The sequence below is a fragment of the Pan troglodytes genome, chromosome 13 (genome assembly GCF_028858775.2).
Source record: "Pan troglodytes isolate AG18354 chromosome 13, NHGRI_mPanTro3-v2.0_pri, whole genome shotgun sequence".
Taxonomy (NCBI): domain Eukaryota; kingdom Metazoa; phylum Chordata; class Mammalia; order Primates; family Hominidae; genus Pan; species Pan troglodytes.
This window is the reverse complement of record NC_072411.2, coordinates 84,220,927-84,248,814: the sequence shown is the minus strand read 5'-3', so window position 1 is coordinate 84,248,814 and position 27,888 is coordinate 84,220,927. Positions and strand designations below refer to the sequence as shown.

Below are 27,888 nucleotides of genomic sequence, written 5' to 3'. Positions count from 1 at the left end.
CAATACCTAATTTATTGAGAGTTTTTAGCATGAAGGGTTGTTGAATTTTGTCAAAGGCTTTTTCTGCATCTATTGAGATAATCATGTGGTTTTTGTCTTTGGCTCTGTTTATATGCTGGATTACATTTATTGATTTGCGTATATTGAACCAGCCTTGCATCCCAGGGATGAAGCCCGCTTGATCATGGTGGATAAGCTTTTTGATGTGCTGCTGGATTCGTTTTGCCAGTATTTTCTTGAGGATTTTTGCATCAATGTTCATCAAGGATATTGGTCTAAAATTCTCTTTTTTTGTTGTGTCTCTGCCCGGCTTTGGTATCAGAATGATGCTAGCCTCATAAAATGAGTTAGGGAGGATTCCCTCTTTTTCTATTGATTGGAATAGTTTCAGAAGGAATGGTACCAGTTCCTCCTTGTACCTCTGGTAGAATTCAGCTGTGAATCCATCTGGTCCTGGACTCTTTTTGGTTGGTAAGCTATTGATTATTGCCACAATTTCAGATCCTGTTATTGGTCTATTCAGAGATTCAACTTCTTCCTGGTTTAGTCTTGGGACAGTGTATGTGTTGAGGAATTTATCCATTTCTTCTAGATTTTCTAGTTTATTTGCGTAGAGGTGTTTGTAGTATTCTCTGATGGTAGTTTGTATTTCTGTGGGATCAGTGGTGATATCCCCTTTATCATTTTTTATTGTGTCTATTAGATTCTTCTCTCTTTTTTTCTTTATTAGTCTTGCTAGCAGTCTGTCAATTTTGTTGATCCTTTCAAAAAACCAGCTCCTGGATTCATTAATTTTTTGAAGGGTTTTTTGTGTCTCTATTTCCTTGAGTTCTGCTCTGATCTTAGTTATTTCTTGCCTTCTGCTAGCTTTTGAATGTGTTTGCTCTTGCTTTTCTAGTTCTTTTAATTGTGATGTTAGGGTGTCAATTTTGGATCTTTCCTGCTTTCTCTTGTGGGCATTTAGCGCTATAAATTTCCCTCTACACACTGCTTTGAATGCAGGTCTGTGCCCTGCCCCCAGAGGTGGAGCCTACAGAGGCAGGCAGGCCTCCTTGAGCTGTGGTGGGCTCCACAGAGTTCGAGCTTCCCGGCTGCTTTGTTTACCTAATTCAAAGCAGTGTGTAGAGGGAAATTTGATTCTGGTATGTTGTGTCTTCGTTCTCATTGGTTTCAAAGAACATCTTTATTTCTGCCTTCATTTCGTTATGTACCCAGTAGTCATTAAGGAGCAGGTTGTTCAGTTTCCATGCAGTTGAGCGGTTTTGAGTGAGATTCTTAATCCTGAGTTCTAGTTTGATTGCACTGTGGTCTGAGAGATAGTTTGTTATCATTTCTGTTCTTTTACATTTGCTGAGGAGAGCTTTACTTCCCAGTATGTGGTCAATTTTGGAATAGGTGTGGTGTGGTGCTGAAAAAAACGTATATTCTGTTGATTTGGGGTGGAGGGTTCTGTAGATGTCTATTAGGTCCGCTTGGTGCAGAGCTGAGTTCAATTCCTGGGTATCCTTGTTGACTTTGTGTCTCATTGATCTGTCTAATGTTGACAGTGGGGTGTTAAAGTCTCCCATTATTAATGTGTGGGAGTCTAAGTCTCTTTGTAGGTCACTCAGGACTTGCTTTATGAATCTGGGTGCTCCTGTATTGGGTGCATATATATTTAGGATAGTTAGCTCTTCTTGTTGAATTGATCCCTTTACCATTATATAATGGCCTTCTTTGTCTCTTTTGATCTTTGTTGGTTTAAAGTCTGTTTTATCAGAGACTAGGATTGCAACCCCTGCCTTTTTTTGTTTTCCATTGGCTTGGTAGATCTTCCTCCATCCTTTTATTTTGAGCCTATGTGTGTCTCTGCACGTGAGATGGGTTTCCTGAATACAGCACCCTGATGGGTCTTGACTCTTTATCCAATTTGCCAGTCTGTGTCTTTTAATTGGAGCATTTAGTCCACTTACATTTAAAGTTAATATTGTTATGTGTGAATTTGATCCTGTCATTATGATGTTGGCTGGTTATTTTGCTCGTTAGTTGATGCAGTTTTCTTCCTAGTCTTGATAGTCTTTACATTTTGGCATGATTTTGCAGCAGCTGGCACCAGTTGTTCCTTTCCATGTTTAGTGCTTCCTTCAGGAGCTCTTTTAGGGCAGGCCTGGTGGTGACAAAATCTCTCAGCATTTTCTTGTCTGTAAAGTATTTTATTTCTCCTTCGCTTATGAAGCTTAGTTTGGCTGGATATGAAATTCTGGGTTGAAAATTCTTTTCTTTAAGAATGTTGAATATTGGCCCCCACTCTCTTTAGGCTTGTAGGGTTTCTGCTGAGAGATCTGCTGTTAGTCTGATGGGCTTCCCTTTGAGGGTAACCCGACCTTTCTCTCTGGCTGCCCTTAACATTTTTTTCTTCATTTCAACTTTGGTGAATCTGACAATTATGTGTCTTGGAGTTGCTCTTCTCGAGGAGTATCTTTGTGGCGTTCTCTGTATTTCCTGAATGTGAACGTTGGCCTGCCTTACTAGATTGGGGAAGTTCTCCTGGATAATATCCTGCAGAGTGTTTTCCAACTTGGTTCCATTCTCCCCATCACTTTCAGGTACACCAATCAGACGTAGATTTGGTCTTTTCACATAGTCCCATATTTCTTGGAGGCTTTGCTCATTTCTTTTTATTCTTTTTTCTCTAAACTTCCCTTCTCACTTCATTTCATTCATTTCATCTTCCATCACTGATACCCTTTCTTCCAGTTGATCACATCGGCTCCTGAGGCTTCTGCATTCTTCACGTAGTTCTCGAGCCTTGGTTTTCAGATCCATCAGCTCCTTTAAGCACTTCTCTGTATTGGTTATTCTAGTTATACATTCTTCTAATTTTTTTTTTCAAAGTTTTCAACTTCTTTGCCTTTGGTTTGAATGTCCTCCTGTAGCTCAGAGTAATTTGATCGTCTGAAGCCTTCTTTTCTCAGCTCGTCAAAGTCATTCTCCATCCAGCTTTGTTCCGTTGCTGGTGAGGAACTGCATTCCTTTGGAGGAAGAGAGTCGCTCTGCTTTTTAGAGTTTCCAGTTTTTCTGTTCTGTTTTTTCCCCATCTTTGTGGTTTTATCTACTTTTGGTCTTTGATGATGGTGATGTACAGATGGGTTTTTGGTGTGGATGTCCTTTCTGTTTGTTAGTCTTCCTTCTAACAGACAGGACCCTCAGCTGCAGGTCTGTTGGAATACCCTGCTGTGTGAGGTGTCAGTCTGCCCCTGCTGGGGGGTGCCTCCCAGTTAGGCTGCTCGGGGGTCAGGGGTCAGGGACCCACTTGAGGAGGCAGTCTGCCGGTTCTGAGATCTCCAGCTGCGTGCTGGGAGAACCACTGCTCTCTTCAAAGCTGTCAGACAGGGACATTTAAGTCTGCAGAGGTTACTGCTGTCTTTTTGTTTGTCTGTGCCCTGCCCCCAGAGGTGGAGCCTACAGAGGCAGGCAGGCCTCCTTGAGCTGTGGTGGGCTCCACCCAGTTCGAGCTTCCCTGCTGCTTTGTTTACCTAATCAAGGCTGGGCAATGGCGGGCGCCCCTCCCCTGGCCTCGCTGCCGCCTTGCAGTTTGATCTCAGACTGCTGTGCTAGCAATCAGCGAGACTCCGTGGGCATAGGACCCTCCAAGCCACGTGTGGGATATAATCTCGTGGCGCACCTTTTTTAAAGCCCGTCGGAAAAGCGCAGTATTCGGGTGGGAGTGACCCAATTTTCCAGGTGCCGTCCGTCACCCCTTTCTTTGACTTGGAAAGGGAACTCCTTGACCCCTTGTGCTTCCCAAGTGAGGCAATTCCTCGCCCTGCTTCGGCTCGTGCACGGCGCGCGCACCCACTGACCTGTGCCCACTGTCTGGCACTCCCTAGTGCGATGAACCCAGTACCTCAGATGGAAATGCAGAAATCACCGTCTTCTGCGTCGCTCACGCTGGGAGCTGTAGACCGGAGCTGTTCCTATTCGGCCATCTTGGCTCCTCCCCAATGTATTGTATTCTAAAAGATTGCCAAGAGTAGATTTTAAGTGTTCTCACCTCAAAAAATGGTAAATTGTGAAGTAACACATATGTTAATTAGCCTGAGTTAGCCATTCCACTATGTGTGTGTGTGTGTATATATAAATGTATACATATATATATAGAAAGATATATATGTTTCAAGACATTATCTCATACGTAATAAATATACATAATTTTAATTGTCAATTAAAAAGTAAATAATTCAAAGAAAAGTATCTATTTATAAAAAACCTACAACTAACTAACTTCATACTTAATGGTGAAAAAGTTGAAGCTTTCCCACTAAGATTGTGAACAAGGGAAGATGTCCCCTCTCACAACTAATTTTTGTATCATACTGGAAGTCCTAGCTAATGCAATACAACTAGAAAAAGGAATTTCTCTCTTCCCATGCATCTTGGGAAGAGAGAAATAAAATTATCTTTGTTTGCAGATGATATGATTGTCCATGTAGAAAATCTGAAAGAATTGACCAAAAAACTCCTGGAACTAAGTGATTATAGCAGGGTTGCAAAATACAAGGTTAATACACAAAACTCAATTGCTTTTCTATATGCCAGCAATAAACAAATGTAATTTGAAATTGGAAACACAAATATCATTTGCATTAGCACCACTCAAAATTAAATATTTAGGTATAAATGGAACAAAACATATACAAGACCTTCGTAAGAAAAACTGTAAAACTTTGATGAAATAAATAATACAGGGACAGATATTTCATGTTCATAGATAGACTCAAAATTGTCAGGATGTCAGTTCTTCGCAACTTCATCTATAGATATAATCCAATCCCAATGAAAATACCAGCAAGTTATTTTATGATTCTGACAAAGTGATTCTAAAGTTTGTATGGAGAGGCAAAAGACTCATAATAGCTAACACAGTTCTAAAGGAGAAGCACAAAGTTGGAGGACTGACACTACGTAACTTTAAGACTTGCTACAAAACCACAGTAATCAAGACAGTGTAGTATTGATAAAAGGACAGACAAATAGATCAATGAAAAAGAGTAGAGAGCCCAGTAATGAACCTACAAAAAATATAGTCAACTGATCTTTGACAAAGGAGTAAAAGCAATACAGTGAAGCAAAAATAATCTTTTCAATAAATGGTGCTAACACGACTGAACATCCACATGCAAAAGCAAAAAGAAAAGAAGAATCTAGACACAGACTGCTATGGTTTGAATGTGTTTCCCAGAATTCATGTGTTGCAAACATAACTCCCAATGTGACAGGGTTGGAAGGTATTGAGGTCAGGAGTGTTCTATCCTCATAAATAAATTAATGCCATTATAAAATGGGGCTTGCCAGAGAGGGTTTGCTCTCTTGCACTCTCTGCCTTTCTACTATGTGATGCTTTCCACCATTTGATGATACAGCAAGAAGGCCCTCCTGAGATGATGGTATGTTGATCTTTGACTTTCCAGTTAAGAACTGTGATAAATAAATTTCTTTTTTTTTTTTTTTTGATAAATTACCCAGCCTCAGGTATTCTGTCACATCAGCATAAAACACACTAAGACACAGGCCTTATACCCTTTACAAAATTAACTCAAAATGGATCACAGACCTAAATTTACAACAAAAATCTATAAAATTCCTAGAAGATTACATAGAAGAAAAATCTAGATGACCTTAGATTTGGTGATGACTTTTTAAATATAATATCAAAGGCACAATATATGAAATAATAAATTGATAAGTTGGATTTCATTAAAATTAAAAATTTATGCTCTACCAAAGACACTATCAAGAGACTAAAAAGACAAGCCACAGACTGGAAGAAAATATTTGCAAAGAACATCTGATAAAGCACTGTTATCCAAAATATACAAAGAATGCTTAAAACTCAACAGTAAGAAAACTAACAACCTAATTTAAAAATGAAACAAAAACTTTACCAGTCACTCCAGCTAGGAAGATATACAAATGGCAAATAGGCATATGAAAAGATATTCCATATCATGTCATCAGAGAAATCCAAATTGAAACAATGAGATACCAAATAGATCAATAGGCAATACACATCTATTAAAATGGCCAAAATCCGTAACACTAACACCACCAAAAGCTGGTGAGAATGGAGCAGCAGGAACTCTCATTTATTGCTAGTAGGCATGAAAACTGGTATAGCCATTTCGGAAGACAGTTTACCAATTTATTACAAAATTGAGACTACTCTTACCATATGATCCATGAATTGCACTCCTTGGTATTTACTCAAAAAAATTACAAACACATTCACACAAAAACTTATAGCACAGATACTTATAGCAGCTTTATTCATAATTGCCAAAACTTGGAAGCCAGCAAGATGTCCTTCAGTAGGTGACTGAATAAATAAACTGTGGTATATGCAGACAAGAAAACTTGAGTGCAGCAAGGAAATTAGCTATCAATCGGTGAAAAGACATGAAGGAAACATGAATGCATATTACTGAGTGAAAGGAACCAATTGTATTATCTTCTTCTCACACTGCTATAAAAAGCTGGCAGAGAATGGATAACTTATAAAGAAAAGAGGTTCAATTGACTCATAGTTCCAGATGCCATACAGAAGGCATGGCTGGTGAGGCTGGGAGGCCTCAGGAAACTTACAGTCATGGCAGAAGGGCGAAGGGGAAGCAAGCATATTTTCATATGGTGGCAAGAGAGGGAGTGAAGGGGGAAGTGCTGCACACTTTTCAGCAACCAGATCTCATGAGAACTCACTCATTATCATGAGAACAGCAAGCGGGATACTCACCCCCATGATCTAGTCACCTCCTACCAGGTCCCTCTACCAGTACTGGAGATTACAATTCAATATGAGATTTGGGCGGGGGACACAGATCCAAACCATATCAAATAATATGCTTGGCTCTGTGTCCCCCACCCAAATCTCATGTTGAATTGTAATCAACATTTGGCTCATAATATGGTTTGGCTCTGTGTCTCTCATCCAAATCTCATGTTGAATTGTAATCCCATAATTCCCGTGTGTTGTGGGAGAGACCCAGTGGGAGATAATTGAATCATGGGGGTGGTTTTCCCCATACTGTTCTCGTGATAGTGAATAAGTCTCACCAGATTTGATGGTTGGATAAGGGGAAATCTGTTTCACTTGGTTCTCATTCTCTCTCTTGCCGCCACCATGTGAGACTTGCCTTTCACCTTCCACCATGATTGTGAGGCCTCTCCCCAGCCATGTGGAACTGTAAGTCCAATAAACCTCTTTCTTTTGTAAATTGCCCAGTCCTGGGTATGTCTTTATCAGCAGCTTGAAAATGGACTAATACATTATTCCACTTCTGGCCCCTCCTGAATCACATGTCCTTCTCATATTTCAAAAAACCAATCATGCCTTCCCAACAGTCCCCAAAAGTCTTAACTCACTCTAGCATTAACTCAAAAGTCCAACTCCAAAGCCTCATGTGAGACAAGGCAAGTCCCTTCCACCTATGAGCTTGTAAAATGAAAAACAAGTTAGTTACTTCCGAGATATAATGGGGTTACAGGCATTGGGTAAATGCTCCTATTCCGAAAGGGAGAAATTGGCCCAAACAAAGGGACTGTAGGCCCCATGCAAGTCTGAACCCCAGCAGGACAGTTATTTAATCTTAAAGCCCCCAAATAATCTTTTTGACTCCATGTCTCATATTCAGGGTATGCTGATGCAGGGGGTGTGCTCCTACGGCCTTGGGCACTCCACCTCTGTTGCCCTGCAGGGTACAGCCCCCATGGCTGCTTTCACTGGCTGGCGTCCAGTGCCTGTGGCTTTTCCAGGTGCACAGTGCAAGCTGTCGGTAGATTTACCATTCTGGAGTCTGAAAGACAGTGGCTGATATGGTTTGGCTCCGTGTCCCCACCAAATCTCATCTCAGATTGTAATCCCCATGTTTTGAGGGAGGGACCTGTTGGGAGGTAACTGGATCATAGGGACAGCTTCTCCCATGCTGTTCTCATAATAGTGAGGGAATTCTCATGAGATCTGATGGTTTAAAAGTGGCAGCATCCCCCCTGCACTCTCTCTCTCCTGCTGCCATTTAAGATGTGCCTTGCTTCCCCCTTTGCCTTCCATCATGATTGTAAGTTTCCTGAGGCCCCTGCCCCCGCCAGCCATGCAGAACTGTAAGTCAATTAAACCTCTTTCCTTTATCAATTACCCAGCCTCAGGTACTATCTTTATGACACTGTGAAAATGGACTAATACAGTAGCCCTCTTCTCACAGCTCCACTAGGCAGTGCCCCAGTGAGGACTATGGGGACTCTAACCCCACATTTCCCCTCCACACTGCCCTACTAGAGGTTCTCCATGAGGCCTCTGCCCCTGCAGCAGACTTCTTCCTGGATATTCAGGCATTTCCATACATCCTCCGAAATCTAGGCAAAGGCTCCCAAGCCTCAATTACTACTGTCTGCATACCTACAGGCCTAATACCATGTAGAAGCCACCAAGGCTTGGGGCTTTCACCCTCTGAAGCAATGGCCTGAGCTGTACCTTGTCCTCTTTCAGCCACGACTGGAGCTAGAGCAGCTGGGATGTCCAGGATGCATGCACAGAGCAGTGGAGGCCATAGGCCTGGCCCATGAATCCATTTTTCCCTGCTAGGCCTTCAGGCTTGTAATAGGAGGGGCTGCCATGAAGGTCTCTGAAATGCCCTGGAGACATTTTCCCCATCGTCTGGGCTATTAACATTAGGTTTCTCTTTACGTATGCAAATTTTTGCAGCCTTGAATTCCTCCCCAGAAAATGGGTTTTTCTTTTCTACCTCATGGTCAGGCTGCAACTATTTTAAACTTTTATGCTCTGCTTCTCTTTTAAATATAAGTTCCAGTTTCAGGTCATTTCTTTCTTTATGCAAATGAGCATAGGCTTTTAGAAACAGCCAAACCACATCTTGAACACTTTGCTGCTTAGACATTGCTTTCACCGGATACCCTAAATCATCTCTCTCAAGTTCAAAATTCCACAGATTTCTAGAGCAGGGGCACAATGCCATCAGTCTTTTTGCTAAAGCATAGCCAGAGTGACTTTTACTCAAATAAGTACTCAAATACTCAGAGTCCCAAATAAGTTCCTCATCTCTAGCTAAGACCTCCTTATCTCTACCTAAGACGTCCTCAACCTAGTCTTCACTGTCTGTATCACTATCAGTATTTTGGTCACAACCATTCAACAAGTCTATATGAAGTTCCAAACTTTCCCATATCTTCCTCTTTTTCTGAGCCCTCCAAACTGTTTCAACCTCTGCCCATTACCCAGTTCCAAAGTTGCTTCCACAGTTTTAGGTATCTTTATAGCAATACCCCACGCTTAGTACCAATTTTCTGTATTAGTCCATTCTCATACTGCTATAAAGAACTACCTGAGACTCAGTAACATATAAAGAAAAGAGGTTTGATTAACTCACAGTTCCACAGGTCATCCAGGAGGCATGGCTGGGAGTCCTCAGGAAACTTACAATCATGATGGTAGGGTGAAGAGGAAGTAAGCACATCTTCACATGGTGGCAGGACAGAGTGCAAAGAAGAAAGTGCTACAGGCTTTTAAACCACCAGATCTCATGAGAACTAACTCACTATCACAAGAACAGCATGGGGGAAGTCTGCCCCCAAGATCCAATCACCTCCCACCAGGTCCCTCCCCTAACACTGGAGATTACAATTCAACATAAGATTTGGGTAGGGACACAGAGCCAAACCATATCAGCAACATACTATATGATTCCATCTACATAACATTTTGAAGAAGGCAAAACTATGGAGACAGTGAAAAAAATCAGTGGTTGCCAGGGTTAGGGGAGAGAAAGGGATGAAGAGGTGGAGCACAGAGGGATTTGGGGCAGAGAAACTACTCTGTATGGTACTATAATAGTAGATACATGTCATTATTCACTTGTCTAAACGCATAGAATGTACAACACCAAGAGTGAACCCTAATGTAAACTGTGGACATTGGATGATAATGATGTGTCTATGTAGGTTCATCAATTGTAACAAAAATACCACTCTTGTTGGGGATGTTGACAATGGGGGAGGTTACGCATGTGTGGAAGAAGAAAGTACATGGGAAATTTTGTACCAACTTCAATTTTGCTGTGAGCCTAAAACTTCTCTAATAGAGTTTATATAAAATTTTAAAATATCATACAGTAAAAAATAAAAGAAACTAAGTACTTCCATAATTCTCACTGTTCAATTATAGGATGTTTTCTGGTCAGATGACTTGATACTTGAGTAAGTCTTATTAGACATTCATGATGTCTAAAGAAATCCTCTGTTGGGCATTTTGTTTTTAATTCTTAGGTCAGATGTTGCCATTTTGTATAATGATCGCTCTGTCCTTGAGAATCACCACGTGAGTGCAGCTTATCGACTTATGCAAGAAGAAGAAATGAATATCTTGATAAATTTATCCAAAGATGACTGGAGGTGAGTTTCAGAGAAAACCTAGAGGAAATTTAATTTCAGGAAAGGAATCAATTATGTGATTTAAAGTCAAGAAAAAAGATGAAAGTCGATGCATTCCCCAAATTACAAACTTAATTACTGTCGACTGGATGACTCTGAGAAGGATTAGTACTTAGGGACTTTGTTCAGAGCCAGACTGTGTTAAAGGGACCTGAAGTATTTCCAGGTCAACTCAACATCCATATGTCTGAATAAGACCACACATAACACAACAAATAATTTTATATACATAATTACACACTCTCTGGAATGGAGCTCTGCTCAATTTTTATCAATATGGGGTGTTACATAAATTCAAAATTTTGGCATTATATTCATTCTTTCATATATTTTTTTTAAAAGATGTGGAGTTAAGGTTTTTTTAAAAACAAAAAGTTAAATGTGGGAAAAAAATTCCAATATACTAAAATGACCCAAGTGCAGAGGAAATCTTACATGTTTCTCCAAAGCATCTGTTTGCTTGAAAAAAATTACATGGTATATTGATACTTGTTGCTATGTAGGGAAAAATAACAAGATGTACCCCCATCCCTCTTATAACCTTTCTTCTCTTTTTTTTTGATCCTTTGGTCATTATCATCTCCTTCAATTGACAATAGGGTTGCTGGACTTCACAAATAAAAGTAAAGGACAATCAATTAAATATGAACTTCATTAATCATAGAATCTTCTTAGTATATGTCCCTAATATTCTATGGGACTCTCTTATAGTAAGAACAGAAAAAGGCCTGTATTTATCTTTAACAACAATCTTATTAAAAGTCATTTAATTGACTAGAAAAGGTTTCCAATTGAATGTAAATATCAAAGGTTTTTGCTTTCATTTTTGTTTTTTTAAATCAAGGTAAAAAGAAATATCCAAAAGGAAAGTGACAATAAAAACATTAAAAAACGTAAAAGATAAAAATCAGAGTTTAAAATAAGCCTAAATCTCCTGTGAGCACTTTTTCAAATTTTCAAAGTTTCCTGGTTCTTCAAGGCCATATCTAGAAATATGGGCTCATTTTTGCAACTCTAGAAAATGCTGTCAGGTAGAGGGAAGGTGGAACTTTCTTTTGGAGACACAGTTCAGGCCTTTCATTTTACAGTTGACCCTTGAACAATACAGGGGTTGGGGCACCCCCATTCAACTGAAAACCCATGTATACCTTTTGACACTTCAAAAACTTAACTACTAATAGCCCACTCTGGATAGGAAGCCTTACCAATAATATAAAAGTTGATAAATACATAATTTGTATGTTATTTGTATTACATACAATATTACTACAATAAAGTAACTAGAGAGAAGAAAATGTTATTAAGAAAATCATAAAGAATAGAAAATATATTTACTGTTTATTAAGTGGAAGTGGGTCATCAAAAAGGCCTTCATCCTCTGTCTTTATGTGGAGTGGGCTGAGGAGGAGAATGGAAGAGGAGGGATTGGTTTTGCTTCTCAGGTGTGACAGAGGGGAAAAAATATGTGTACGAGTGGTCCCACACAGTTCAAACTTACGTTGTTCAAGGGTTAACTGTATTCTGCAGGAAATAGTAGCCCAAGAGGATTTACAGTCTAGAAATGCCAGGATCTAACTGTGAAAGAATTTTAAAGAGACCACTGTTGGGTTATGTAGCGATTAGATGGGCAAAGGTAGGAACAAGCAGACAAGTTCTGAGATATTTCCTAAAGCCTAAGAGAGATTATTTACATCTAGGGTATTAGTTTATTTTCTTAATCAGTGATTACCATTCCCATAGATAATTTTTATAATATTAATTTCTGTTGTTATTCAAAGAAATAAACCTTTTTTCCTCAAAGTTCACTTTGTTGCTATTTCAGTGTGATTTTATTTCCTATTATATTTTGTTATTTACCATTTTAAATATTTTATTCTAATAGTTTATTGCTGTAATTGTCTAAGTTTCTGTTTGGTAACTTCAGAGTCATTTTAATTGAATGTTTTTAAAGAATTGTTTTAACAAATAGTGTACATATTATATACATTTTAGAATTTAATAGATTCAACACTTTCCAAAAATCTATAAAATACCTATTTGATGCTATACGTTTGATAACATTTTACTAAGAATTAAAATATGGATATCTTCTTAAAGACTGATGTTTTCTGTTTACATATCTGTTTATTTCTTAAAGTACTTTTAGTAAAAATAAATGCATTAATTTAAAAGTTTTCACAAGAAAATTTTATAAATTAAGTAATGTTTTCTTATTTTGCCTAATTATTGACATATTATTAGTTGGTTATTGATAACATCTAGCATTTACTGATCATTTATATACAAAGCACAATATACTTATTAGATTCTATTGATTTCCTTAAACTCTAATCTCATTTTCCTTAGCAAACATAAATGTTCTTATTCAGTTGCTTTTCAAATATGGGTCTTGTCATATTTTCAGTGAAGAAAATGTAATTGAGAATAATTTTATTAATAGCTTCCTTTCCCTTACTACTTGAATAAAAGTAAGTAAGCAGAGTATTGATTCTCATGGCTTCTATCTAAAAATTCAATAGAAATGTTGAGTGCTCATGATTTTCAGCAAGAACCATCAATATGTAGTTTTTTTTTTTTTTTTTTTTTTTTTCAGACGGAGTCTTGCTCTGTGGCCCAGGCTGGAGTGCAGTGGTGCAATCTCGGCTCACTGCAAGCTCTGTCTCCTGAGTTCATGACATTCTCCTGCCTCAGCCTCCCGAGTAGCTGGGACTACAGGTGCCCGCCACCAGGGCTGGCTAATTTTTTTTTTTTGTATTTTTGGTAGAGACGGGGTTTCACCGTGTTAGCCGGGATGGTCTCGATCTCCTGACCTCGTGATCCACCCGCCTCGGCCTCCCAAAGTGCTGGGATTACAGGCGTGAGCCACCATGCCCGGCCAATATGTAGTTTTTTTTTTAAAGCAATTAAATAGATTATATCATCTTTGATATTTATAAAATATCTTTGTGCAAGATCGTAATTCAAGTTTCCTTCACACTTTTGGTTCAGCTTATCCTACTGGCCACACCACACAATGAAAATGAAATATGTTTTCCAGTACAAGTGACTTTTTTAACTTATCTGTATAGAGCAAACAAGGAATTGTGGAACGTGCAAGGCTTTGCTGGGGTGCCTTATTTTCTACTAAGTGTGAGGCTTTGTGACATGGTTATTGTATTTACAGTGCCTTGGTTAAAATAGTCAGTAATACCAATGGCTCTGTTTATGTTAGGGAGGGTCAGATCCCAAAAGCTTAAACAGAAAATCACTACTCACTTTAGCATCTTGGTTTCTCTGGGGTTCTTTTTTTTTTTTTTTTTTTTTTTGAGACGGAGTCTCGCTCTGTCGCCCGGGCTGGAGTGCAGTGGCGCGATCTCGGCTCACTGCAAGCTCCGCCTCCCGGGTTCACGCCATTCTCCTGCCTCAGCCTCCCGAGTAGCTGGGACTACAGGCGCCCGCCACCGCGCCCGGCTAATTTTTTGTATTTTTAGTAGAGACGGGGTTTCACCGTGTTAGCCAGGATGGTCTCGATCTCCTGACCTCGTGATCCGCCCGCCTCGGCCTCCCAAAGTGCTGGGATTACAGGCGTGAGCCACCGCGCCCGGCCTCTCTGGGGTTCTTATGATGGAAGCTTGGCACAGAGGAGTGGTCCATGTGTCTGCTTTGGAAGTGGGACCTCTTGCGTTGAATCTTATCTGAGCCATGTACCAGCTGTGTGACTGGGTGACTCAGTCTCCTTTGGGGGGAAATATTAATGCTCCCTCAGGATTGTTAGAAGGATTAAATGTCTTTGTATACATACAAAGCAACTAGTTGCTAAAGTATTTTATTATCGGTATTATATGAAGACATTTAATCCTTACAGTTCAGTGCCTTGCTGAATAAATACTGAATGAATAGCACTGGTTTTATTAATAGTAGTAGTTTTGATTAAAAATGCAAAATGAAGAAGAATCAGATAGGGTCTTGAAATCTCATGCTCTTCTTATCTCTGTCTCTTCTCTGAGACATCAAACCTTTTAGTTTGGTTGACATGTGGATTTAGAATAGTCTCAGGCCCCATTGGACTACTTTTTTTCCTCAAAGCACTGAAATACTATATAATACTGTATTTGGAATAGTTTTTCTTTAAAATGGCTAAAGTTCCTTTCAGATTAAAAATAATAATATTTAGGAATTATGACTGCAGAAGAGTTGTGGGAGTGAGAAGGGAAAACACTAGCTCTTCAGGGAGGTGTGAACATCGTTGCCATTCTCGCTGCTGGCAACTTCTTAGATCCATGACAGTTAAAAGGTAAAATAATATCAAACTTGTGTGTGGACTTTCACATTTAAAAAGTAGCATCTTTTGTGTTCGTATCCATTAAGAACTATAAAACATGGTGAGTGATTATTTATTGAAGTGTTCCACTTCAGAACAATAAATGGCTGAATGAACCTTTCTCCTTTTGGTGACTCTGCAGGGATCTTCGGAACCTAGTGATTGAAATGGTTTTATCTACAGACATGTCAGGTCACTTCCAGCAAATTAAAAATATAAGAAACAGTTTGCAGCAGCCTGAAGGGTAGGTTTTGTTTTGTGGTTTTTTTTTTTTTTTTTTGGTCATGTTAAAGTTCCAGGGGCTTGGCCTCAGAAAAGACTGTAATTGTTTCCTTTGTTTTGAATAATATAAGCATGTCCTTGGTTTGACAGGATTGACAGAGCCAAAACCATGTCCCTGATTCTCCACGCAGCAGACATCAGCCACCCAGCCAAATCCTGGAAGCTGCATTATCGGTGGACCATGGCCCTAATGGAGGAGTTTTTCCTGCAGGTGCCTCTTTCACACTCTGTGCAAATGTTTTTGGAAATAGTGACTGTGCATATTAGCGTACACCTTTTCTGTATGGAATCCAGGGCTTGTGACTTACTATTATCAACTGGCCACCTACACATTCTTGGGGGTTTCAGCAAAATTTATTAGTCTATCAGAAAGGTGTATTAAGTCTATGTAGTGTGATACATGTTTTAAAGAGATTCAAATTTTGGATCTGAGATGCTACTGTCAGGAAAGAAAAATAAAGGCAGCTAAGAATTGTTATCTGCTGTTAAGACGTAAGTGCCACAGCAGAGACAGCAAATAGCTTTCATAATAGAAAGAGTAGATAAGGATATATAACAGTTCTGCATAAATCTTGTTGGCCAGAATTTTAATGGAGGCCAAGAAATATTGCTTTAGCTGGGTGGACACATGCCTAACTGAAATAGGCAACAACAACAACAACAACAAAAATCTAATGTTACGTCAGAAACAAGCCCGGATAAGGATTGTGACTGGCGTTCTCTGCCACAAGTACACATCTTTTCTTTATACATGTCCCTGTTTTGCAACCCCCACAATCCGAGCTGGAGTGCTACAATACAAATGTGATGCTAACCACTCAGAGTTAGCATCAAATTGCACAAATTAAGGGCTCAGTCTTCCACAAGATTGGCTCTACTTCAGATGCCAGCTGCAAATGGGGCTGTGGGACACCAGCACTTCTGACCAGCCAGTTACAAGTTCAGTGGTTCCCACAACCCTCTCTAGGTTTGATAACTTGCTAGAATGACTCACAAAACTTCAAAAGTGCTATCCTTACAATTACAATTTTATTATAAAGAATACAATCCAGGCAGAGCCAAATGAAAAGGCCCATAAGGAAAGGCCTGGGAGGGTCTTGGATGCAGAGCTTCCTTGCTATTTCCAGTGGAGTTAGCGAGTACCACCATCCTGCCTTGTCAATGTTTTCACCATCCAGGAAGCTCTACTGAGCTTTCCTGTCCAGAGTATTTATCAGGGTTTCATTACATAGGCATGGTTGATTAAACCATTGGACATGCGATTGAACTCAGTCTCCAGCCTCACTTCCTTCCCAGATATCCCCTGGCTGGCTTAAAGTTCCAACTTTCTAATCATGTGGTTGGTTTCTGGTGACCAGGCCCTATGCTGAAACTATCTAGGGCATAGGCCCAGAGTTGCCTCATTAGCATAGAGTCTCCTATCACTCATGAAATTCCACAGGTTTTTGAAGCTCTGCTAGGAACTGGGAATGAATATCAGATAATTTTGTTTTATTATATCACAGTCCCACTTAGAGAAGTTCTTTTATTTCTGTATTTTCAGATTATTTCATTTCTCAGTATTGTTCTTTATTTTGAAAGTTTGTTCATTAATTTTATACCTGTTCTGAAGATATAAACACCAAATATATTACTATGTTTGGATGACTCACGTTTCTGTCTCCCATTGTTGATGGACATAATGTGTGGTATTTTGAAAGTTTGTTCATTAATTTTATACCTGTTCTGAAGATATAAACACCAAATATATTACTATGTTTGGATGACTCACGTTTCTGTCTCCCATTGTTGATGGACATAATGTGTGGTTTCATTTTTATATTGCAATTTATATTCCTAGAGAAAGTTACTGAGTAGCATCTTACTAAATTCAAATATTTTGGTCCTAAAAATAGTATTGAAAAATATTTTAATAATTTACTTTGTGCTAAAAAAATACACTAAATGTAAAAACCTACCAAATTCTAAAGGTCAACTGCTTATTATGGTCAATTAAAAATTATAATGATATACTCAATCAATCAACCAGAGATCTTTCTGTATAGCCCTGTGACATTAGAGATGCAAAAACAGAAAAATAAAGAGATACAAAGATTTTTCAGGCTAAGAAGAAATTTTTAAATATCTTAAGTTGAATGATTTTGAAAACATAATATTTGAAAATTGTTGGATGCAACTGAAGCAGTGCTTAGGGGAAATTTTATAGTTTCACATACTTACATTAGAAAAAAATGTGTAATAAAGTAAGTTATATCTGTTTCACCTTAAGAAGCTAGAAATTAAGAAAATTGAATCAAAATAAGTTGATGGAAGGATATAATAAATATAAAAGCCAAAAACAGTGAAACAGAACAAAGACAAACAATAACAAAAGTTAATAAAGATAACAGTTGGCTCTCCGAAAAAGTAATGAAATTACTTGCAGGATCAAAAAGAGGAAAAAACTATAAATGAAAGAGAGAATATCATTATAGAGCCTGTATTCATCAAAAGGGTGAGGAATATTATGCACAATTTATGCCAATAAAATTGAAAACTTAGATGAAATTGTCAAAATTTTTGACAGATATAAATTACCAAAACAGACACAAGAAAAAATCATGTAGTCTGAATATTCATATATCTGTTTCAAAAGTTGAATTTGTACTTTAACTCTTCTTATGAAGAAAACTCTAGGCTTAGATGACTTTAATTCTTATTTCCGATTTCAATTCTCAATATTCAATTCAATTGAGAGATGGAGAATTTTCTCAAACATTTCAGGAAGAAATAATGCCAGTTTTACACAAATTCTTTTATGACATAGAGGAAGAGGAAAATTTGACAGCATAATTCTCGACATTACCTGACAAAGACTTTTCAAGTAAAGAAAATTACACATCCACATCTGCCATAAAACTGAAAGAGAAATTTTTTTAATTTTTAAAATTTTTAGCAAATCAAATCCAGCAATTTAGTAAGATAGTGCATATCATATCATAACTTGAGTCAGTTTAATATTAAAAAATTAAGGTAATTCACCATATTAAAGGAAATAAAGGAAAAAATATATTATCAACCCTATAGATGTGCAAAATGCATTTGACAATATTCGACAGACATTAATTATAAAAACTGTTAGTAAACTAGAAGTAGAAGACCTTTCTCAACCTGATCAAAGGTCTATAGCTAATGTGATACTTCACAATGAAATATTGAACATTTTTATTCTAAGTTCATTATAGATACTCTTACCACTTCTATTCAACATTGCATTTGAAGTTCTAGCCAGTGTAGGAAGGTAATAAAAAACAAAGTATAGTTTGAATAAAAATAAATAAAACTGTTATTTGCAGAAACATGAGCATCTGCATAGAAAACCTCAAGAGATCTACAAAAGGCTACTAGAATTAATAAATGAGTTTATTAGTTGTAGAATCAATTGTGTTTCTGTATGCAAGCTGCAAACAATTTGAAAATAAAAATTGAAAACAGTATGCTTTATAACAGCATAAAATAATAAAATATTCGGGGAAACCTTTAATTAAATGTATATGAAACCTCCACACTGCAAACCACAAAATATTGTTGACAGAAATTTTAAGACCTATATAAATGGAGAGATATGTTAATGACTGAAAGACTCAATATTTCTAAGATGTCAATTCTTACAAATTTTTAATAAATTTAGCATAATCTTTATCAGAAATTGTAACAGGCTTATTTGTAGAAGTTGAAAGGCTGATTCTAAAATCTGTATAGAAATATAGGAGTCTAAGGCAGCTAAAACAATTTTGAAAAAGATTAAAGAAGTTGGAGGACTTACACTTCCTCCTTATGTGAGTTAGTATAAAGCTACAGTGATCAAGGCACTGTGTTATTGGCATAGGGCATAGGGCTAGGCAAATAGATCATTAAAATAGAGGAGTGATTTCAGAAACAGGCTCATATATATAATGTCATGTGATCTTTACAAAGGCACCAAAACAACTACATGGGGAAAGGAAAGTCTTTCCACAAAAGGAAATGGAACAGCAATTAGTGAATATATGGGAAGAAAAGGAAACTTGTCCCCTACCTACACCTTAACACAAAAACTAATTCAAAATTAAGGAGTTTAAGACAAAACCTAAAACTATAAAGATCTTAGAGGAAAACGCAAGAGAAGATCTCTCTAATCTTGGGGGTAGGTAAATATTTCTTAGAGAAGACACATAAAGCATTACCCATAAAAGAAAAAAAAAATGAAGTGGAAAAAAGCAAAACTCAAAACTTCTGATCTTCCAAAGGCACTATTAAGAAAATGCAAACCATAGACTGAGAGAAAATATTTGTACTACAAATATCTGTCCAAGGACTTGTGTCCAATTGCATATAGAACTCCAACAAATCAATAGTAAAAAGAAAATCAGGCCAATTTGAATGGATATTTTATAAAAGGAAATGTACAAGTAGGTAATACTTACATACAAGTATGTTCATTTTCTTTACTTATCAAAGAATTATAAATTAAACCATAATGAAATATCATATAGCCCCATGAGAATGACTAAAATTAAAATAATTGACAATATAAGGTGTTACCAAAAATGAGGAACAACTGGAGGTATCATACATACATCACAGGTGGGAGGATAAATTATTACAATCACTCTGGAAAACTACTGGATATCATCTACTGAAGTTAATATGAAGGGATAGTTAATATCCCTTAGGACCCAGCACTTTTACCCCTAGATAAATGAGTATTTATGCCCACCAAATGTCTTATATAGGAGTAGTCATTATACTACTACTTACAAAAACTCAATGCTAGAAACAGTCCAAATATTCATGAAAAATAGAAATGGATAAAAAATAAATCATGGTACAGTCATACAATGGAATATCAAGCAACAATAAAAAATAGACTAATGATACAAATGACAATAAATCTCAAAATAATACATACTATAAACCAATTTATATGAAGTTCAAAAATTGGCAAAATTAATATATGGTGATAGAAATCAGAACAGTAGGTGCCTATATGGGTTAGGATTCCTTGGACGAGGTTAAGGCAACTTTCTGGGGGTAATGGAAATGCTCTATATCTTAATCAAGTATTATACAAGTGTTCCTGTTTATACCCTTCAGATTTGCCCATAAATTTCCCTTTAATTTTTTTTAAAAAGAGTATATCATAATGAAGGTAGCTCATCTCTGACTTAAAGAAGACCCTAAAAAAATTACTGTGGGAAAAAACAAAACTAAAATCCCAGAGACTCCTGAAGATTACCATTAGATCTCCAAATAATATCACGATTTGTATTATCCTTTTGTTTTACTGATTTCAAAACAGACAAAGAATACCTGACAGGATCATGAGATTAGTAAATTCAATGAAATTGAGTTCAGATCTGTTGAAAGTTCACCAATTTCTGGATTTTTAAAAGTAAATGATTTTCAAATCCCCTTCAGAAACATATGCAGCAAAACAGAAAAATGTGGAGCTAAAGGTCAAAATAATTAAGTTTATACTGCCAACAAATATGTCTTTCAAGCAAAACAAGTTTTTCTTTATGAAACTTAAACTGAAATATGATATTGATTCCAACAGGTAAAACGTTTTCTTGCATTGAACTAACTAAATAAATCCCATATTACTCTCACTTATTCTTAGTCATACTGCATAATGTACACCTTTGGAGGTAAATAAGCAATGAACCTGAAACTCCTTGCTGTATGCATTTCTCTGATTTGACATAAGATATTGAACTGTGTCTATGTATCTATGCAGATGTCCTAGAAATTAGCAGGACTGCAGTGGTTCTTGTATGTTTTATTTTTGTTCATCCTCACATAGCCATCTGTAAAACTGTCACTTTGTCAGACCCACAGTACTGATACCATTCTGCTCTGCATTTAGCCAAGGTGACTGGGTTTTTCATCTTGGACAGTGAAAACAGCACTTTTACAAAGCAATTTGCAAATATATGTCTTCATTCCTTTGGAAGGTACTAAGAAGCTAAATACTGTGTCTTAAATTCCACTGGCTGTGCTAGAGATTTTGAGGTAAATCAAAGGAGGTCTGTCCAGAGCTCATTATGGTGCTCAGCTACAGTTTAAATGTAAACATCTTGTGTTTCTTGTTAAAGACTGTATTTTATGTACATTGGTCAAACATAAGAAGCCTAATAATGCGAATTAGAGAGATAATTGGACTTGACTTCAGAAAACTCAAGGGTAGGCCCTAGCTTCTCATTCTTCCAGGGGTGGGAGACATGAGTCTTCCCCTTCCTGTCTCTATACACCTTCTTACCTTTTCCCATCCTGCCTACTTCCCAGGATGATTGTGAGGAGCAAAGTGATAGAACAAAAGTAAGAGGGCTTCAAATGTGAGGAATTGGTGGTATTTGTTATCCTGCTAGTCTATTTTAAGCTTTATACTTTCCGAGGCAAGGTATCAGTATACTACACCATTGCTTATGAAGTATTTTGTTGTTTGATAGTTACTTAACGCTGAATTTCTAAAGATCTGGGCACAATTTAAAAGCACATTTCCAACACAATCATCAAGTTTAAAAAGTAACCAATTAAGAGAAGTATTTTCCTTTTTGCTCTGCAGAATGTAATGCTAGACTTGCAATTCCTTCTATTGGTTTTGAACAAAATTAGAGCCTGGATAGAAATTCAAAAAATCAGAAAAGTAGCAAAGGAAAGAGCTGATTTTTAGAATTTTTCAAGAGCAACCTTTCAAGAAAGGTTCCTGTGTGTGTGTGTGTGTGTGTGTGTGTGTGTGTGTGAATATTTCAGAAAAATGCAGAGAAATTTTGTGATGTGTTAACTTCTAAATCATTTTCTTATTAGTTTGTCTACCGAACTCATTTTATTTAACAAATGGACTCAGACACTAAGAATTTTTTAAATGCTGTATATTTCTGGAAGACAAGCTATTTGTATTATTCTTAAAAATCCCATCAACGTTATCCCATTCTTTAGTGCTACTACTTTAGTTTCACCCTCTAAAGCCATGAGAAACTAGCCAGAGATCAGAATTGTATCCAGAATTTGCAGTCTTGAGAAACGCTGATTTCTGACTCTTGAATAAGCTGCTAATGGTAAAAGGCAGTAGAGCGAGTTCTCATTTCCAAGGCATTTTCGCAACAAGCCTGTGATATTTATTAATACAATTAATGTCTCCTCGAGTTTTCATGCAGATCAACACACCTACTGACAGTAATGGGTAGATTTGGAAGATGCTGCTTTATTTTAACTATGACTGATAGGAGAGAGAGATCAATATCAGCCAAAAAAGTAATCATTGGTAAAAGAAGACAAGTTTTTGCTTTTTATTCTCCTCTTGAACACACATGTCAGGTTGGCAAGATAAGAAGTCAATGCAGTTAATTGTTTTACAAAAATAGTCACTTCCATCAAAATGTGCTTATATTTTAAACTAAATAACAATAACTACGTGAATTTTTTCCCTTCTTCAACTAGCTGTTTTGTGACACATGAAAAAAATCTATATTTGAACAAAATCTGCATTTATTAATCATTATTACCTTGTTAGCCAAGAAGAAAAAAATAATTGGAAATGCAAGTTATTTGGAAAGAAAGGTCAAAATGTTTACTTTACCTTGAATTGTATACAGTCAGGCCTCTCTATTTTTAAATGTTGTTAGAAGTAGTATAAAGTGTGTTATTTCAAAATAAATTTCATTGTCCATAGTAATACAAATGTACTTAGTCCATTCTCAGCCAAGGATCTGGCTTTTCAAAAAAATCATAAACATAACCCCTAAAATTACAGAAATGAAAAGAACTGTAGCTATGAGCCAAGATAACTTTAAATGTAAAAAAGTAAAGCTTTTAGTTTCAAGAGCCATAAAAGTACTATAAACACCGATTACACCAGGGGTTCTAATACTCCATAAAATATTTATAACATTCACAGAAATACAGTTATATCAGACCAATATTTTACTGAATGTATTAGTTGCTGTAATTATTAAATGCTTAAATGTTTTTCGTGGCGTTCTTCGAATTTAGAAGGGCCCATTTGTAGAAGAAGTAAAGAAGGGTCATTAGAGGGCCTAAATTCCTTAAATTTTCCAAATAAGGCTAAATTAGTGCATGCTCCTCTCCTCTCCCAATCAAATTCTCTATAGAACCAGTGGTCTCTCAGATTTCACCCTCAGCCTTAGAATGTCTCCAAAGGCTGTCCTTAGGAGGAGTGTTTCCTAAGCCCCTGTCCCTGTGGTCAGGGGATTCCTGCATATTTGTTATCGACGTTGCTTCTTTCTCCAAAATTGACGTTTCAATGAAGAGTTTTCTCAAGATTTCTATACTTTACCCTGTCTTATCTTCTTCATTAAAACAAAACAAAACAAAACTGGCCAGGCGCGGTGGCTCACGCCTGTAATCCCAACACTTTGGGAGGCTGGGGCAGACGGATCACAAGGTCAGGAGTTCGAGACCAACCTGGCCAATATGGTGAAACCCTGTCTCTACTAAAAATACAAAAATTAGCTGGGCATGGTGGCAGGTGCCTGTAGTCCCATCTACTCGGGAGGCTGAGGCAGGAGAATCGCTTGAACCCAGGAGGCGGAGGTTGCAGTGAGCCGATATCATGCTACTGCACTCCAGCCTGGGCGACAGAGTGAGACTCCTCTCAAGAAAAAAAGAAAAACAAAAACAAAGCAAAACTATAGAAATTTTTTTGGTTTCAGAGAAATGCAAAAAACAAACAACAACAAAAAGGTGCTGTTAGGTCAATGGATTTCATACCTTATTAATGGCTGTCAGAGAACTTTACAATGGTAGGAAGGCATTTAAAAACAATTACTAGTTCTCTTACAGACTTTCAGAGAAGAAACCTGAAGGATCTCCAGGGAATTGTAAAGACAGGTATAAGCTGTGGGGCCTGAGAACCTCAGGCTGCCTTGAGTTTCCATTTCGATGGGACTAGTTTTTCTACTTACTCCTCATTTTTAAAAGTGTATTTTGGCCCCCTGAAGGCAGCATCCTCAAATGACAGCGAAACCTCTAAGAAAAATATAAACTCTTCTTTCACAATGCTTATTGCGATGACCTCTGCTTTTACCTTGATGGAAAATAAATATTCCCTATCCTGGGACAGAATGAGGAAATTATAAAGGTGGCCAAATCTATACTCAGAGATTCTAACATTCTCTTTATACAAAGTTCTAGTTCCTTCATAGTTTACCTACAGGGCCCCCTACTAATCTTGCACTCATGGCCTTTATTCACCCTAAAGAGTAAATAACACTTTGAAATATTTATAAATAAATTAAATAATTAATGTACTTTAGCATTCAATGTGCTTTGACAGCGAAAATTTAATATTCTAAATTAATTGTGAGGTAGAGGAAGCAAATAGAATATAAAATCTCTTGCTCCATCTGTAGGAAGGTCATCCCTGCATGTATCTGTCAAATGCCTAAGCCCTATACGAAATATGTTGCCATTCAACATTCTATAAAATTTAGCTCAAGAAAGTGGCTGGGCACAGTGGCTCATGCCAGTAATCCTAGCACTCTGGGAGGCTGAGGCAGATGGACTACCTGAGGTCAGGAGTTTGAGACCACCTTGGCCAACATGGTGAAACCCCATCTCTACTAAAAATATAAAAAATTAGCTCAGCATGGTGGCAGGCGCCTGAAATCCCAGCTACTTGGGAGGCTAAGGCAGGAGAATTGCTTGAACCTGGGAGGCAGAGGTTACAGTGAACCAAGATTGCGCCATTGCCCTCCAGCCTGGGCAACAAGAGCGAAACTGTCTCAAAAAAAAATTAAAAAATAAAAAAAAAAGAAAGTAAATCATCATAATGCCTTTCTCAGGCCAAAGTTATCATTTTGGGGCCAAAGAGCTTGTACCACAGAGTATAAAAATACATCTATTACATTTGTGTCCTTAAATGCCAGATAGCAGCATCTTGACAAAAAAAAAAAAAAGTTAAATATAGCTTAGCAGCATTTAATAGATACAATCTTATAATATTTTGGGTGGTGCAAAAATAATTGTGGTTTTTGCAATTTTAATTGCAAAAGATACAGCTGACTGTATCTTCTGATTCTAAGACTACTGACAATTTTAATTGCAAAAACCACAATTACTTTTGCACCAACCTAACAAATACACAAAAGAATAAAACGCAGTTGTATCAGCATATGTTAAATAAGCATCTCTAATATCAGGTTCCCAAAAGCCTATCGATAGCTTTATTTCTATTTTATTTCATCAATAGTAATATTAGTATTTACATTTTAACATAAATGATTGATGACATTATTCTTGCACCTTATCCTCAACATGTTAGAAACCAAATCCATAATAGTATTCAAATCTTTCCCCCACCCAGATATCTGGTTTCCATTAGTGGCATCAACAGACTCCTCCTTTCCATTCACACTGGAAGCCAAGGAGTCATCCTCAACTCACCCCAAGTCATCTCTCATACTGCAGACAAACTAATCTTTCAAAAGTGGAAATCCTTTCTTGTCAATTCCTTGCTAGGAAAAAAGAGGGAGAAAAAGCTGATCCCTCTCTATTACATGCTAAATTAAGCACTACTTCAATTTCCTGTGTTTTAAAACTATTCAATGTATGCATTAGACATCATAAATACCTTTAATTTGTACATATTGCATTCATGTTGTTGCTATTCTAAATTATGGATTTTTTTTTCTTTTTTTGGGGGGGGATGGAGTCTTGCTCTGTCACCCAGGCTGGAGTGCAGTGGTGCAATCTCGGCTCACTGCAACCTCTACCTCTTGGGTTCAAGCGATTCCCCGGCCTCAGCCTCCTGAGTAGCTGGGACTGCAGGCACATGCCACCACACCTAGGTAATTTTTGTATTTTTAGTAGAGACGGTGTTTCACCATGTTGGCCAGGATGGTCTCAATCTCCTGACTTCGTGATCCATCTGCCTCAGCTTCCCAAAGTGCTGGGATTACATGTGTGAGCCACCGTGCCTGACCTAAATTATGTTTCTTATTAGCTAAACTTAATGACTACTAAGTGTCAGGCACTGTCTTTATGCTTCATATAAATAATCTTAGATAACTTCAGGATAGATACTATTACATCTATTATATTTTATCCCTAAAACAAGTAAATCAAGATCACAAAATTAGGTAACAGATAAGGAGAATTCATTTCAGCAAAGGCTGTGCTGTGTCTGAAGTAACAGCAATAACCCCTAGACAGCAGCGATTCAGCTGACTGTATCTTCTGACTCTAAGACTAGTGGCATTAATAATTCCCTTCCATCTGTCCTTTAAGCTGAGTATAAATCGCAATTTCAAATGGAAATAGTGTTATTATTATCCAGAGGAATTAGGGGAGTTACTGGCAGAGGTCACAGAAATTCTTATTCCTTGTTTTCTCTGAGTTATGACATAGTGAAATGTTCCTGTTTGTAACTATTTTCCTACTTCTTTGATGGCCATATCTAGATTTTCCTCAACAATTCTGATTCCAGACTTTCTGTCTATAACTCTCATAATCAAAGGCATGGTTTAGGGGAACTGCTCTAGAAGATATTCTCAAAAAGTTGTAAAGCTACATGTTGACATGATGTTGTAAAGATTAGCATAGAAAGATGTTAATGGAAACAGAGTGAAAGGAAACCGTGGAGTCCTTACGTATTTTATCCTAAGTTATGGACTTAATGATGCAAGGCTGATGTTGCTCATGAAGGTATACAGCCAATAAATTAGGAGAAAATAGAACCTAAAATGTTCTTTCAAATGGCCAGGAAATTGAAATGAACAAGAACAAGGAAGTATCCTCTCCTCTTTCTTTCATAAGCACATCCCCTTTAATGCAAAGGAAAGAACCAAAGTTTAATAAACCTTGTGATATTAAAGGTTTGACCAGAACAGCAACCTTTGTTTTAGAAGATGAAAATTTAATTACTTCTCATGAAGTAAAACCCCAATATAAATGGAATTCTTTAACATATGTGCTCAATTAATCTATTTTAGATGAGATCAAATAATAAAAAAATTGATATTTCAATTTTCTCCGAGAAGAAAACATTAAAATAAGTTTATGCACACTGAATGTAAGAATGTTGAAGAAATTCCTCATTATATGTTGTGGAAGATTTAATAAAACTTGGTTAATGGATAGAAAGGTGTTTCACATCATATACTTTTAATTTTGAAAAACAGTTCCGTCACAAAATTTTGATAGTAAAGGTCTGTTGATATACTTGGCATAAATAAATTAGCTTGGATTGTTAATTAAATGTCAGATAACACATAAGATGGCTAGGTATTTTATGGTGACTTTGGAAAATTCCAAAAGCAAATGTTTGTTTCTTGAAAGTCAAGGGATTGTAATGCCAAAGCAAAGTCTCCAGGTACTGAAAACATTCCTCATTTTTCTCCCTGCAAAATGTCCCCAAATGGAGACCATCCAAGAAAAATTATGTAAACTTGGACCATAGCTTTTGGTTTTATAAATAAGAAAAAAGTATTGCTAATTAAGAAATGAAAGATGTGGCTTTTCTAGGCTTTATATCTTAGGTTGCTCATTATTTTAGCTTCTCCAACCCAAGTCTATATTAATGTGCTTTTCTTTCTCCAGGGAGATAAAGAAGCTGAATTAGGGCTTCCATTTTCCCCACTTTGTGATCGGAAGTCAACCATGGTGGCCCAGTCACAAATAGGTAATTCTGATGATTTGTGGTGGTGGAAAGTGAGTGTGTGCTTGTCAGTTTTCAAATGGGTAAACGATGTTGTTTAAAGGGGTAACTTGCATGAAAACCTCACTCCATATTCATGATATATTTGATTTTTAAATGGATCTATGTGGTGCTGAATAAGACTTATTGAAGC

General features: G+C 37.2%; 1 protein-coding gene across 37 annotated transcripts in view; it reads left to right on the top strand.

Annotated features, from left to right (window-relative positions):
• The window catches only part of PDE1A (phosphodiesterase 1A), a 391,847-nt gene that overhangs the window by 314,155 nt on the left and 49,804 nt on the right, over nt 1–27,888 (top strand). For all 37 annotated transcript variants that reach the window (XR_010149661.1, XR_010149662.1, XR_010149660.1 and 34 more), the window contains 4 exon segments: nt 10,312–10,437; nt 14,919–15,020; nt 15,149–15,269; nt 27,638–27,719. Coding sequence is in view for 27 of the 37 variants with exons in the window: in XM_063790247.1 (XP_063646317.1) it covers nt 10,312–10,437; nt 14,919–15,020; nt 15,149–15,269; nt 27,638–27,719 (431 nt within the window). In the remaining 10 variants the exon portion in view is untranslated.